The 14997-nt window shown below is 46.2% G+C and overlaps 1 protein-coding gene across 3 annotated transcripts in view; it reads right to left on the bottom strand.

Annotated features, from left to right (window-relative positions):
- The window catches only part of gramd4a (GRAM domain containing 4a), a 212909-nt gene that overhangs the window by 58090 nt on the left and 139822 nt on the right, over window positions 1-14997 (bottom strand). For all 3 annotated transcript variants that reach the window (XM_068059128.1, XM_068059127.1, XM_068059129.1), the window contains 3 exons: window positions 11350-11375; window positions 7858-7949; window positions 3544-3635 (listed from right to left, as the gene is read on the bottom strand). In XM_068059128.1, the coding sequence (XP_067915229.1) occupies window positions 3544-3635; window positions 7858-7949; window positions 11350-11375 (210 nt within the window). The remainder of the gene's footprint in view (window positions 1-3543; window positions 3636-7857; window positions 7950-11349; window positions 11376-14997) is intronic.

The raw sequence follows: 14997 nt of genomic DNA, 5'->3' as shown, positions 1-14997 counted from the left end.
CCAATCTACACCTTCTCCTTTGTTATCTCTTGCCCCACCCCCGGCTCACTTGCTTATAACCTTTGACATTTCTAATATTTGCTAGTTCCGAAGAAGGGTCACTGACCCGAAACGTTAACTCTGCTTCTTTCCACAGATGCTGCCAGACCTGCTGAGTGGTTACAGCATTTCTTGTTTTTATTTCAAATTTCCAGCACCCGCAGTATTTAGCTTTTGTTTTTCTTAACTGTCTTGCGAATAATATCTTTAATATTTACTGTTATTTCTTGATATCCCCCACCTCCCCCAAACAAGTCATTTGTCTTTTCAAACCCTTTAAATCAGGCACCAGATGTCTCACAGCACATCAAACATTTGCAATGCTGCTCAAGTAACAGAAATAATACTTGCTGTAGAATCAGGCAGATGAGCCAATTTCTCCCACAGCAAGACACTCTACCTTTCCTTATGTACTCAACCTAATGGTCCAACAAAGAACTAATCATAGCAGCCACACCTATGACAGGCAGTTGCAAGCCTAAACCAGTGGTGAAATTTCAACCTGCAAACAGCAGTATTGAAAAAAATTGCACTTATTCACAACCTCAGGAGGTGCAAGGTGCTTTAAAGCTATGAACTACTTCTGAAGTGTAGTCACTGTTGTAATGTAGGACATATGGCAGCCAATTCGCACACAGCAAGGTGATAATAAAAACCTAAGAACATAAGAAGCAGGAGTAGGCCATTCAGCCATTCGAGCCTGCTCCGCCACTCAATACAATCATGGCTGATATGCTACCTCAACTCCACCTTCCCGCACTCGCCCCATGTCCCTTAATTCCCTTAGCAACCAAAAATCTATCAATCTCAGTCTTGAACATATTCAATAACTGAGAGATTCAATGACAATCCTCTGGGGTGCATAATTCCAAAGACCCACACTGAGAAAAGATATTTAGCCTCATCTCAATCCTAAAAGGCCAAGCCCTTATTCTGAGACAATGACCCCCAGTGCTGGACTCTCAAGTCAGGAAAAATATCCTCCCAGCATCTACCCTGTCAAGTCCCTTAAGAATTTTATATGTTTCACATCTCATCCTTCTAAATCCCAGGGAATACAGGCCCAGTCACTCAATCTCTTCTCATAAAACAATCCACTCAGCCCAGGAATCAGTCATCTGAACCTTTGTTGCACTCTCTCCAACGCATGTATATCCTTTAAGTAAGACCAGCAAAACTGTACACAGTACTCCAGGTACTAGGCCAAGGCCCGAGACAACTGCAGTAAAACGTCTTCACTCTTATATTCCAATCCCTTTGTAATAAAGGCTAACAAACCATTTGCCTTCCTAACCACTTGCTTTACCTGCATGTTAAATTTCTTTTCTTCATGCACAAGGACATCCAGGTTCTTCTGAATACAAATATTTCTCAGTCTCTCCCCCATTTAAACATATTCTGACTTTTTATTTTTTCTATCAAAGGGGATAACTACACACTTTTGCAAATTATATTGCATCTACCATATTGTTGCCCACTTATTTAACCTACCTATACCCCTTTGCAGCCTCTTTGCATCCACCTCAGCTTACTGTCCCACCTACTTTTGGCACTGGATACAGTACACTTGGTCCCTTCATCCAAGTCATTGATACAGATTGTAAATAGCTGAGGTCCAAGCACTAATCCTTGTGGTACCCTGATAGCTACAGACTGCCAACCCAAAATGACCCATTTATTCCTACTCTGCTTTCTGTCTGTTAACCAATCCTTAACCCATGCTAATATATGGCCTCCAATCCCACGAATCCTAACTTTTTGTAATTAGCTTGTGTTGCACCTTATCAAATACCTTTTGGAAATCCAAATATACTATATCCACTTGCTCCCCTTTATCTACTCTGCTACTTACAACCTTAAATTCTAATAGATTTATCAGACACAATTTCTCTTTCATAAATCCATGCTGACTCGGCCTAGTCATATTAAAGTTCTCTAAGTGCTCTGTTAAATCACGTCCCTAATAATGGATTCTAGTATTTTGCCTGTGATTGATGTCAGGCTAACTGGCCAACAGTTCCCTGTTTTTGCTGTCCCTCCTTTCTTGAATAGTGGGGTTACGTTTGCTACCTTCCAAGCTGTGGGAACTGTTCTAGAATCTATGGAATTTTGGAAGATCAAAACCAATGCATTCACTATCACTGCAGCTACCTCTTAAAAGCCTAGGATTGAGGCTATCAGCTCCAGGAGATCTGTTGATTTTAAGTCTCATTAATTCCTACAGTATTATTTCTTTACAGTATCTTTACAGGTTATAAAATCTTACATTTCGTATATCTCCAATCTCCTCATTTCCACTAAACCTTTGGTTCCCCGCTATTTCTGGAATGTTTTTGTGTATCCACCTTCACAGTAGAAGACAAAGTATTTGTTTAATGCCTCTGCCTTTTCCTTATTCCCCATTATAATTTCTCCTGTCGCTCCCTGTAAGGGACCCATGTTTATTTTTGCTAACCTCTTCCTTTTTAAACACACAAACTTTTACAATCTTTTTGTTATGTCTCTTGCCAGTTTACTTTCATGTTCTTATGGTCAGATATTATGTTCTTAGATGTTGCTTTTTTTTTTTTACCAGGACACTGGCAAGGACTCCTCTGTTCTTCTTCGAAAAAGAGGGAAGGTGAGGAGTTTCAACTGTCTTGAACAGTCAGGAGCGAGGGGGGTTGAGGCAGCACGTGGGAAACCCGCAAGTTTTAACTCCACAGTGACCTCACTGACAAGTTCCCCGCACAGAAGCCAGCTCGATTGACAGGCTTGGCTTCCAGTCAGACAAGGAGGTAGTCCGGAGGAGGTAGTTTGTGCCCCAACGGGGGTTGTGGGAGGGCTTGGTCACAGACTGGAAGCTTGAGGGATCAGACTGGAGTGGAAAGGCACTTATCTCTGGGTCCAGCAGTATGCACCATGGTTTAGATGGCGGATTTCCCCAGGCCCAGGAAATGCAAATGGCCAGGGTTACATTTCAAAAGGCCGAATAAAAATGAGGCACGCAGCCTCATTGTAGTACTTAAAAGTGCAAACCCACCTCCTGGGAGAGGGGTGGTCACCCCTCCCCTGACCTGCCTGCATTAAAATAGGAAGTGGGAAGGTTGGAGCCAGGATTCAGACCTTTAGTATTTTACGCCCAACCCACCCGTTTTTTGGAGTTAAAATTCTTCCCAAAGTGTCTTAACCATTACTAGGAAATTCCCACTTTCATTCATTTTAACTAAGCGAACCTGATAAGTACAAAACTGTAGTGTTCATAGGCAAAAAGCTTGAAATCATTTCAGAAAATTACCTTATTCAGAAACGTTCAACTTGTGGTGGAACAGATGTATATAGATACTGTAGGCTTATGTTAAACTCCACAGAATATTTATTGTAGCATGAACCAATTAACTCTACATCACAGCATTGTTAGTCCCAAGGTTTAATGTAAACTTTCCCATTACAAAAAAGTATTAAAGTGCCATTAGATTTTGTAAATTTTAGACGGCAGTGGGAATGCAATGGAAATGTTAGTACCTTGCTATGAGATAATTTAGAGACAACCTCAAAATGGCTAGAAATAAGAACATTGGAATGGCCCAGCCATGCCATACAGCATTCATGTAGATCTGAAAAACAAGAAAGTGTAACAAATAGTGCAAAACAGGAGGGTCCCCACTCCCCTCCCATTTTAGCAAAACATTGAGCACTCATGAATTGAGTTAATGTTTGCAACACAGCCCACAAATACCCACTTACAAAACACACTAAAAATACCACATTCATAATTGATAATTTCACAAATTACTACTATTAAATAAATTCAGATCTCAACTTACATCAGTATTGAGGGTTCTTTTCAAAAATATTATTTAGCCTGCATTTTTATAAATTAAAAATTTCTTTAAGACAAGCTGGATCACTAGCAATGTTAACACCACCCTATACTGTAATAGTGCCATTTACTGGGGCAGTTTTGCTTCCCACTCGTTAATGACTGTGTGGCCTGAGCCCTCTGGAGTCCTCATTTACATACAGCCAGCAAACTGTGGTCACCAATCTGGCACTCTGAGGTAGTTTAGCCAGTGGGGACAACAGGAGGAACCAGCCGATAATTGGAGCCTGAGAGGCAATTGGGCCTCACATAAGATGGCAGCAAATAACTTTTTTTCCTTTGGCCTCAGAAGACACACAGGAGTTCAAGGCTGTGATCCAGTGGCAAAGGAATTCAGGATTGTGAGCGAGACAGACTGTGTTGTTATCCCGGTGGATGGGGGCTCCAAGTCTTCGACCAGCAGTTAACACGTGTCCCCAACAGCCTATAGGGATAATGTATCCAGGTGAAGTGCTTATGGACAGAAAAGTCTCAGTAAGACCCTAGTGGACAGTAAACCCTGGAGTATTGGAAAGCGATACTTTCTGTGGTGAGACGTCACATGAAGAATCTCCAATCTTGCCCCTTATACATCCACATCCTCCTACACTTCACAACATAATAAAGGAATTCCCACTGGGGAATCCATGAGTCTACTGTACTGCAACGCAGTATTCGGAGTGGAGCAGAATAAAACTAGTAGCTAAAGTCCTGAGTGAACCTCCAAAGCTGCTAAAAGCAATCAATAAGCAGGCAAACTAATATCAATCTCCAATAGCAGCATACAAAATAGCTTCCTCACAATGGCATTAACCTTAAGGATATCTTCCTGCAGTCCTTGTTGTTACTCATATAATGGTATTAATTATTTGGGGTAGAAAGAGGACAGCGAGCAAGAGAGACAGCGAAAGCAAGAGCGAAACGGGGGGGGGGGGGAGGGGGGAAAGCGAGAGAAACAGAGGGGGGGGGCGAGAGAAACAGAGGGGGGGGCGAGAGAAACAGAGGGGGGGGGCGAGAGAAACAGAGGGGGGGGCGAGAGAAACAGAGGGGGGGGCGAGAGAAACAGAGGGGGGGGCGAGAGAAACAGAGGGGGGGGCGAGAGAAACAGAGGGGGGGGGCGAGAGAAACAGAGGGGGGGGGCGAGAGAAACAGAGGGGGGGGGCGAGAGAAACAGAGGGGGGGGGCGAGAGAAACAGAGGGGGGGGGCGAGAGAAACAGAGGGGGGGGGCGAGAGAAACAGGGGGGGGCGAGAGAAACAGGGGGGGGCGAGAGAAACAGGGGGGGGCGAGAGAAACAGGGGGGGGCGAGAGAAACAGGGGGGGGCGAGAGAAACAGGGGGGGGCGAGAGAAACAGGGGGGGGCGAGAGAAACAGGGGGGGGCGAGAGAAACAGGGGGGGGCGAGAGAAACAGGGGGGGGCGAGAGAAACAGGGGGGGGCGAGAGAAACGGGGGGGGGGCGAGAGAAACGGGGGGGGCGAGAGAAACGGGGGGGGGGCGAGAGAAACGGGGGGGGGGCGAGAGAAACGGGGGGGGGGCAAGAGAAACGGGGGGGGGGCGAGAGAAACGGGGGGGGCGAGAGAAACGGGGGGGGCGAGAGAAACGGGGGGGGCGAGAGAAACAGAGGGGGGCGAGAGAATCAGAGGGGGGGGGCGAGAGAAACAGAGGGGGGGGCGAGAGAAATAGAGGGGGGGTCGAGAGAAACAGAGGGGGGGGGCGAGAGAAACAGAGGGGGGTGGCGAGAGAAACAGAGGGGGGGGGCGAGAGAAACAGAGGGGGGGGGCGAGAGAAACAGAGGGGGGGGGCGAGAGAAACAGAGGGGGGGGGCGAGAGAAACAGAGGGGGGGGGCGAGAGAAACAGAGGGGGGGGGGCGAGAGAAACAGAGGGGGGGGGGCGAGAGAAACAGAGGGGGGGGGGCGAGAGAAACAGAGGGGGGGGGCGAGAGAAACAGAGGGGGGGGGCGAGAGAAACAGAGGGGGGGGGCGAGAGAAACAGAGGGGGGGGGCGAGAGAAACAGAGGGGGGGGGCGAGAGAAACAGAGGGGGGGGGCGAGAGAAACAGAGGGGGGGGGCGAGAGAAACAGAGGGGGGGGGCGAGAGAAACAGGGGGGGGGGCGAGAGAGAAACAGAGGGGGGGGGCGAGAGAAACAGAGGGGGGGGGCGAGAGAAACAGAGGGGGGGGGTGAGAGAAACAGAGGGGGGGGGCGAGAGAAACAGAGGGGGGGGGCGAGAGAAACAGAGGGGGGGGGCGAGAGAAACAGAGGGGGGGGGCGAGAGAAACAGAGGGGGGGGGCGAGAGAAACAGAGGGGGGGGGCGAGAGAAACAGAGGGGGGGGGCGAGAGAAACAGAGGGGGGGGGGCGAGAGAAACAGAGGGGGGGGGGCGAGAGAAACAGAGGGGGGGGGCGAGAGAAACAGAGGGGGGGGGCGAGAGAAACAGGGGGGGGGGGCGAGAGAAACAGGGGGGGGGGCGAGAGAAACAGAGGGGGGGGGCGAGAGAAACAGAGGGGGGGGCGAGAGAAACAGAGGGGGGGGCGAGAGAAACAGAGGGGGGGGGCGAGAGAAACAGAGGGGGGGGGCGAGAGAAACAGAGGGGGGGGGCGAGAGAAACAGAGGGGGGGGGGCGAGAGAAACAGAGGGGGGGGGCGAGAGAAACAGAGGGGGGGGCGAGAGAAACAGAGGGGGGGGCGAGAGAAACAGAGGGGGGGGGCGAGAGAAACAGAGGGGGGGGGGCGAGAGAAACAGAGGGGGGGGGGCGAGAGAAACAGAGGGGGGGGGCGAGAGAAACAGAGGGGGGGGCGAGAGAAACAGAGGGGGGGGCGAGAGAAACAGAGGGGGGGCGAAAAGTGAGACAAAGAGAGAGCAGAAAGAGAGACAGAGCGGAGAGAAAGAGAGGAGACGAAAGGGAAGAGGAGCAGAGAAGGGTAGCTTGCACGAGAGGACAGTGAGCAGTTTCTGTGGAGACAGCTGCTCTCAGTCACCGATACAGCAAAAGGCTGCTATGATTTGAACCTGGTTCGAAGGCTCAAGCGTTGGCAGAGGCAAAAAGACCAACTAGATCATCAGAGATTGCCTTATTAATGGAAGTCCAGTCAAACACGCTCGGAAGAAGTGAGCGAAGAGGATGTTGGCTTTGTGAGGGACACTGGGGAGCCATCCCACAGCAGCTGGGAGCAGTCTGGGACTTTTAACGGCAAGGATATCTTTCTCGCTAAGAACACTGTATAACGTATAAATGTGGTGAGGTTTTCACATGCGTTAATAAGTTAACGAGAAATACCTTCCTCTGTAATTTATTGTATTAGCTGCCTCCTAAGTAAATAAACAGTAATGTTCATTTTTAGTTTAGTTCTTGTAGCAAAAGTCCTAAAACGTGAAATTTGTTTTTATACTTTTATCAGAAAACGGCCTCGGAAGTTCATATCTCTTGTTTTGAAGTTGGCGGTCTCTACTGAGGTTTTAACAACATGAAGAGCGGTGGAAGTGTGGAACTGTCTCCCATATAAAGCAATCGATTTTAGCTCAATTAATAATGTTAAATCTCAGATCAATAGATTTTTGCTATCCAAGGGTATTAAAGGATACGGAGCCAAGTCGGGTGGTTGGAATTTGGATATAGATCAGCCATGATCTCACTGAATGGTGGAATAGGCTAGTAGCTGAATGGCCTACTTTTGTTGCTATGTTCCTCAGCTGTCAATAATTAAGTAGGATATTCAGCAAAAATAAAGCATCTTCAATGTACAAAAATCATGAACTTCCATGTAGAACTAGATAATTGCTATCAACAATAGTACATGGAATTTCCATAATTCTCCGATCTCCTGCTGTAGCTTCAGTGGAAATCAAAGAAATGCCGTAAACAGCTTTCTCTAGGGGTTCCACAGAAGTTATGGCAGGAGATCGGGGATTCTCATGGCAATTCTATCCAAGTACATCTCATCATATCATACTGAACAGCCCACACCAATGACTACTTACAATAAAGGCAATTGCTGAAGTGTATACAGAGTGCCAATTTGATAAGGCTGACAGGTTCTTTAAGAAACTGGTAACTGGTTTGGCACCACGTTCTGAAAGTAAATGGAAAAAAATGATCCTATGGCCTTTCATGAAAACTATTTTCAAATCAATACAATTCCCCTTCCCCCTTATGGACAAGAATTACTTGAATTGCAAAATACTCTGATTTTTGTTGCTCAGAATCTAGAATCGTTCTGGTTTAAACTAAAAAAAATAATAATTTTAAAGGAAGTTAGCTGTACATAGTCACAAAATGCATCATTGAACACAACATCTTATAATGTATTCTAGAGCCCATGACTGGCTTAGAATTGCACCACAGTAAGATGCTGAACAATCTGGTCAGGAAGCTGCAACAATATGAGTTCTCATTTTTTGCCTTTTTGAGGACATCACAAAAGACTTACAGAAATACATCTTACAACTGTTTCATTCAAAAAATGCAATATATAAAGAATTTTATGACATCATCAAATAACATCTAAAAGTGCTTCACAATCTTGTTTCTAAAATGCAGCCAAATGGGAATAACACTCTCTCTTCTTGCCGCACACTGTTTAATTCAGCCTGGGCAGAAAATGTCGACATGCTGCTCTAAACAAAGACCAAAAGTGGCGGAATATTTTTCGATGGGCGCATTTTGAGCAGTATTTTCGACTAAGTATAAGAACTTTGAAAACAACTGCAGAGATTCATATACTGATGACCATGTTGGTGCTGCTTCCTGCTCTGACATGAACTGAAAAATTTCATTGACTTTGTTTTCAATTTCCACCCATCTCTCACATGAACCATCTCCGGCTCTTCCCTTCCTCGACTTCTCTGTCTCCATTTCTAGGAACAGGCCATCAAACAATAATCCCATGGACTCCCACAGCTACCGGGACAAACTTCCTCACACCCCACTTGCTGCAAGGATTTGATTCCATTCTCCCAGTGTCTCTGTCGCATCTGTTCAGATGAAACAACTCTCCGTACTAGCGCATCTGTCTTCCTTTTTCCTCAATCGAGGATTCCCCCCCCCCCCTCACGTCCGATCGTTTTACCATTTATATAAATGACTTCGATGAAGGGATCTAAGGTATGGCTGCTAAATTTGTTGTTGACACACAGATAGGTAGGAAAGTAACTTGTGAAGACGACATAAGGGGTTTACAAAGGGATATAGATAGGTTAAGTGATGGGCAAAGACCTGGCAAATGGAGTATAGTGAAGGAAAGTGGGAAATTGCCCACTTTGGCAGGAAGAATAATAAAAGAAGCATATTATCTAAATGTTGAGAGATTGCAGAGCTCTGATATGCAGAGGGATCTGGGTGCCCTAGTGCATGAATTGCAAAAGGTTAGTATGCAGGTACAGCACGTAATTAGGAAAGCTAATAGAATGCTATTGTTTATTGTGAGGGGAATTATTTAAGGAAGGATGGAAATGCGTTGGAGGCAGTACAGAGAAGGTTTACTTGACTAATACCTGGAATGGGCGGGCTGTCTTACGAGGAAAGATTGGACAGGCTAGGCTTGCATCCGCTGGAATTTAGAAGAGTAAGAGGCGACTTGACTGAAACATGTAAGATCCTGAGGGGTCTTGACAGGGTGGATGTGGAAAGGATGTTTCCCCTTGTGGGAGAAGCTAAAACTAGGGGTCATTGTTTAAAAATAAGGGGTCGCCCATTTAAGACAGATGAGGAGAAATTTTTTCTCTGAGGGCCGTGAGTCTTTGGAATTCACTTCCTCAAAAGGCGGTGGATGCAGAGTCTTTGAATATTTTTAAGGCAGAGATAGATAGATTCTTGATAAGTAAGGGGATGGAAGGTTATCAGGGGTCGGTGGAAATATGGAGTAATCAATTCAGCCATGAACTTACTGAATGGTGGAGCAGGCTCGACAGACCGAATGGCCGACTCCTACTCCTAATTCATATGTTCAAATGATCTATTACACACACTTCTGGTCTCACCCTTTTCCCTCCCTCCCAGAACCATGATGGGGTCCCCCTTACCCTCTCTTTCCACCCCACCTGCCTCTGTATTCAATAGATCATCCTGTGCCATTTCCACTACCTCCAGTGTGATATCACCACCAAACACATCTTCCCCCTCCTCTCTTCTCCCCTCCCAGCATTCTGAAGGGACCATTACCTCCGCAACACCCTGGTCCACTCCTCAGTTACCCCCAACACCTCCCCCCTTTCCTATGGCACTTTTCCATGCAGGTGCACGAGATGCAACACCTGCACTTTTATCTCCTCCCTTCTCACCGTCCAGGGCCGCAAACACTCCTTCCAAGTGAAACAGCAATTTATCTGTACTTTTCAATTTAGTATACCAATTTCGCTGCTCACAATGTGATCTCCTCTACACTGGGGAGACTAAACGCAGACTGGGTGACCATTTTGAGGAACACCTACTTTCAGTCTTCAAGCATGACCCCGAGCTTCTTGTCGCTTGTCATTTCAATTCTCCACCGTGCTCCCACTTTGACCTTTCTGTCCTTGGCCTGCTGCAGTGTTCCAATGAAGTGAGATGCAAGCTTAAAGAACAGCACATCATCTTTTCACTGGGCACTGTACAGCCTTCTGGACTCAACACAGAGTTCAATAATTTTAAATCAGAACCTCTGCTCCCATTTTTTTCTTTTTGTGTATTTTGCTTTTTTTTTGCGGGGGGGGGGGGCGGGGGGAGTGTGTTTGCCTTGCTCCCTCGTTTCTTTCTGAATCCCATTACTTGTGCTTGGGCAGCTGCTATCCTGCCATTTACACCTCATCCAAGCACATCTTTTGTTTCTTTACATGTCCCATTCTCACTCACCTTGGTTTTGTACCATGAAACCTTTTGTATTTAATCTGTCCTGCCCTCCGTCCTATCACAGACCTTCCCTTTTGTTCTTCTTCACTACCCCACCAACCCCGTCTCCCCTTTCACTGGTTCAAAACCTATTACATTTCTAATGGTTGCCAGTTCTGATGAAAGGTCACAGACCTGAAATGTTAAACTCTGTTTTCTTCTCTCTACAGCTGCTGCTTGACCTGAGTATTTCCAGCATGTTCTGTTTTTAATTTCAGATTTCAACATCTGTAGTATTTTGCTTTTGTTTACATTCATATTCTCATTTTTGACAGGGAAGAAGGATAACTGAAACTTAGTTTAAATGAAGATTTATTTGAAACATGCAGCTCTATATTGCTCTGCTGTGCTGTTAAATCTGCTCTTACTCCCTACATCATTTTTTTTAAATAATGTTTTAATTTTGATGTCACAAAAATATTACTTTTTAATAAAAGGGATTTCTAAATAATGGATTGCAATGCTCTTCCAGAAAAGAAAGTGCTAGGTGAATACAAGTTTCTAATCATGATTGCAATAATCCCACCCTCTTTTCACACATGATAAAAGCAGAAACCCTTTCTCTCCTCCTCACAGCATACATATGTGCATATGAACATTTTACTTACTTAATCTTCTCATATTTTCAGTTAACCTAAAGAAATACAAATTGATAAAATGCCAATTAAAGTCATGACTATTACATTTTGACATACTTTAAAAATACAACAATAACTGCAAACAGATCTTCAAATACTAACCCAGAAGTTAAGGCTTTGATGCCATTCATATTTTCAACTCCTGTGAAGCAACTGCTCAAAACACTCCAAACTTTGCATTGGCAGTTGCACTATTCACGAGTATTGAATTTGCTTATATATTAAGAATTAAATACTTTGGACAAAGGGAAGGACACCATTGTAAAGATTAGTCATCACCACTTGCTTCTTCAAAGTCAGCAATCATCTGGGTTGCCTGAATCCATCTCTACAATTTAATTCCCTTCCACATGGACTTCAGACAATAACAGATATTAATTATTAAAGTGGTTCCTCAGTGCTTCATTAATGCTCCAGCTGTTTCACAAAGCCGATATATTCTGATAGCCACAGCTGATTTCTCCATGCATGAGGTTAACTGCAGCTCCTCTTACAGAAAGAAAGTTACACTGCTTTTTAAAAAGCATCAAAAAAAAAATCTGCAACAACTCAAATTATTTGCTAACAGCTCAGTTTACAACTGAGTTTTCTTGGTGCAGTCATCACCTCTTTTAGGAGGTTGAATTTTCCAAGGAAGTACTGGAATAATATTTTCCCATTAGGATTTCATACTTCCATTGTTTCGAATGTTCTAAAGCGAAGAGAACACAAGAGGTAACTTAAACCCATTAGGACCAAATTGAATAGCCCCCAAAAACAGGCATGGGGATAACAATGCGTGATTCACCTGCGCTCATTGACTGAAACACAGGAAGCACGACAACTTTGCGCTGCCTGTTCATTATAATGGTTTCTGCATGCAGCCAGCTCTAACTGTGCTGTTCACTGGCTGCACAAATCAGCAGGAGCCCAAAAATGCAACTTCCTAGCACCACTTGTAGATAATCTGCACTGTTTAAAGGAGACACACATTCTGGCTGGAGCCAGATTACCATTGACCAGAAACTGAACTGGACCAGCCACATAAATGGCTGGGACTCCCTCATCTAAATCATGAATGTATATTGTGAATAGCTGGGGTCCTCGCACTGATCCCCGCTGGAGTTGTGTACCTATCACAATCTCTGCATCACCAACTCGTTCTTTCATACTAAACCCTGTCACCAGGTTTCTTGGAGGCACCCAAGATCACGTCGTTGGCACCAGCTGGACCTCATTGTCACAAGGCGAGCGTCTTTAAACAGTGTTCAAATCACACGCCACTTCCACAGTGCGGACTGCGACACCGACCACTCCCTGGTGTGCAGCAAGGTCAAACTCAGACCAAAGAAGCTGCCCCGCATCAACACTAACAGAATTTCTTATCCACAGCTGTTACATAAGTTACTAAATTCACTTGAAAGAGCCCTTCAAAACACTCCTACAGGGGATGCAGAGACCAAGTGGGCCCACATCAGAGGCGCCATCTAAGACTCAGCAATGACCACCTATGGCAAACGTGTGAAGCAGAATGCAGACTGGTTTCAATCTCACTTTGAAGAGCTGGAACCTGTCATAGCCGCTAAGCGCATTGCACTGTTGAACTACAAGAAAGCCCCCAGCGAGTTAACATCCGTATCACTTAAAGCAGCCAGAAGCGCTGCACAAAGAACAGCCAGGCGCTGCGCAAATGACTACTGGCAACACCTATGCAGTCATATCCAGCTGGCCTCTGACACAGGAAATATCAGAGAAATGTATGATGGCATTAAGAGAGCTTTTGGGCCAACCATCAAGAAGATTGCCCCCCTCAAATCTAAATCAGGGGATACAATCACTGACCAACGCAAGCAAATGGACCGCTGGGTGGAGCACTACCTAGAACTGTACTCCAGGGAAAATGATGTCACTGATAGCACCCTCAACGCAGCCCAGTCTCTGCCAGTCATGGATGAGTTGGACGAACCAGCCAACAAAATCGGAACTCAGTGATGCCATTGATTCTCTAGCCAGCGGAAAAGCCCCTGGGAAGGACGGCATTACCCCTGAAATAATCAAGAGTGCCAAGCCTGCTACATTTTCAGCACTCTACGAACTGCTCTGCCTGTGTTGGGACGAGGGAGCAGTACCACAGGACATGCGCAATGCCAATATCATCACCCTCTATAAGGACAAGGGTGATCACAGTGACTGCAACAACTACCGTGGAATCTCCCTGCTCAGCACAGTGGGGAAAGTCTTCGCTCGAGTCGTTTTAAACAGACTCCAGAAGCTGGCTGAGCGTGTCTACAGTGTGGCTTTCAAACAGAGAGATCCACCATTGATATGCTGTTCTCCCTTCGCCAGCTACAGGAGAAATGCCGCAAACAGATGCCCCTCTACGTTGTTTTCATTGATCTCACCAAAGCCTGTGACCTCGTCAGCAGATGTGGTCTCTTCAGACTACTAGCAAAGATCGGATGTCCACCAAAGCTACTAAGTATCATCACCTCGTTCCATGACAATATAAAAGGCACAATTCAGCATAGCGGCACCTCATCAGACCCCTTTCCTATCCTGAGTGGCGTGAAACAGGGCTGTGTTCTCACACCTACACTGTTTGGGATCTTCTTCTCCCTGCTGCTCTCACATGCGTTCAAGTCTTCAGAAGAAGGAATTTTCCTCCACACAAGATAAGGTGGCAAGTTGTTCAACCTTGCCCGTCTAAGAGCGAAGACCAAAGTACGGAAAATCCTCATCAGGGAACTCCACTTTGCTGACGTTGCTACATTAACATCTCACACTGAGGAGTGTCTGCAGAGACTCTGACAGGATTGCGGCTGCCTGCAACGGATTTGGCCTAACCATCAGCCTCAAGAAAACGAACATCATGGGACAGGACGTCAGAAATGCTCCATCCATCAATATCGGTGACCAAGCTCTAGAAGCGGTCCAAGAGTTCACCTACCTAGGTTCAACCATCACCAGTAACCTGTCTCTCAATGCAGAAATCAACAAGCGCGTGGGAAAGGCTTCCACTGCTATGTCCAGACTGGCCAAGAGAATGTGGGAAAATGGCGCACTGACACGGAACACAAAAGTCCGAGTGTATCAAGCCTGTATCCTCAGTACCTTGCTCTATGGCAGCGAGGCCTGGACAACGTATGTCAGCCAAGAGCAACGTCTCAATTCATTCCATCTTCGCTGCCTCCGGAGAATCCTTGGCATCAGGTGGCAGGACCGTATCTCCAATGCAGAAGTGCTCGAGGCGGCCAACATCCCCAGCATATACACCCTACTGAGCCAGCGGCGCTTGAGATGGCTTGGCCATGTGAGCCACATGGAAGATGGCAAGATCCCCAAGGACACATTGTACAGCGAGCTCGTCACTGGTATCAGACCCACCGGCCATCCATGTCTCCGCTTTAAAGACGTCTGCAACATGACATGAAGTCCTGTGATATTGATCACAAGTCGTGGGAGTCAGTGGCCAGCGATCGCCAGAGCTGGTGGGTCGCCATAAAGGCGGGGCTAAAGTGTGGCGAGTCTAAGAGACTTAGCAGTTGGCAGGAAAAAAGACAGAAGCTCAAACCGAGAGCCAACTGTGTTACAGCCCCGACAACCAATTTTATCTGCAGCGCCTATGGAAGAGTCTGTCAC

Source organism: Heterodontus francisci, chromosome 27 (assembly GCF_036365525.1).
Source record: "Heterodontus francisci isolate sHetFra1 chromosome 27, sHetFra1.hap1, whole genome shotgun sequence".
Classification (NCBI taxonomy): domain Eukaryota; kingdom Metazoa; phylum Chordata; class Chondrichthyes; order Heterodontiformes; family Heterodontidae; genus Heterodontus; species Heterodontus francisci.
This window is presented reverse-complemented; position numbering and strand designations above follow the sequence as displayed.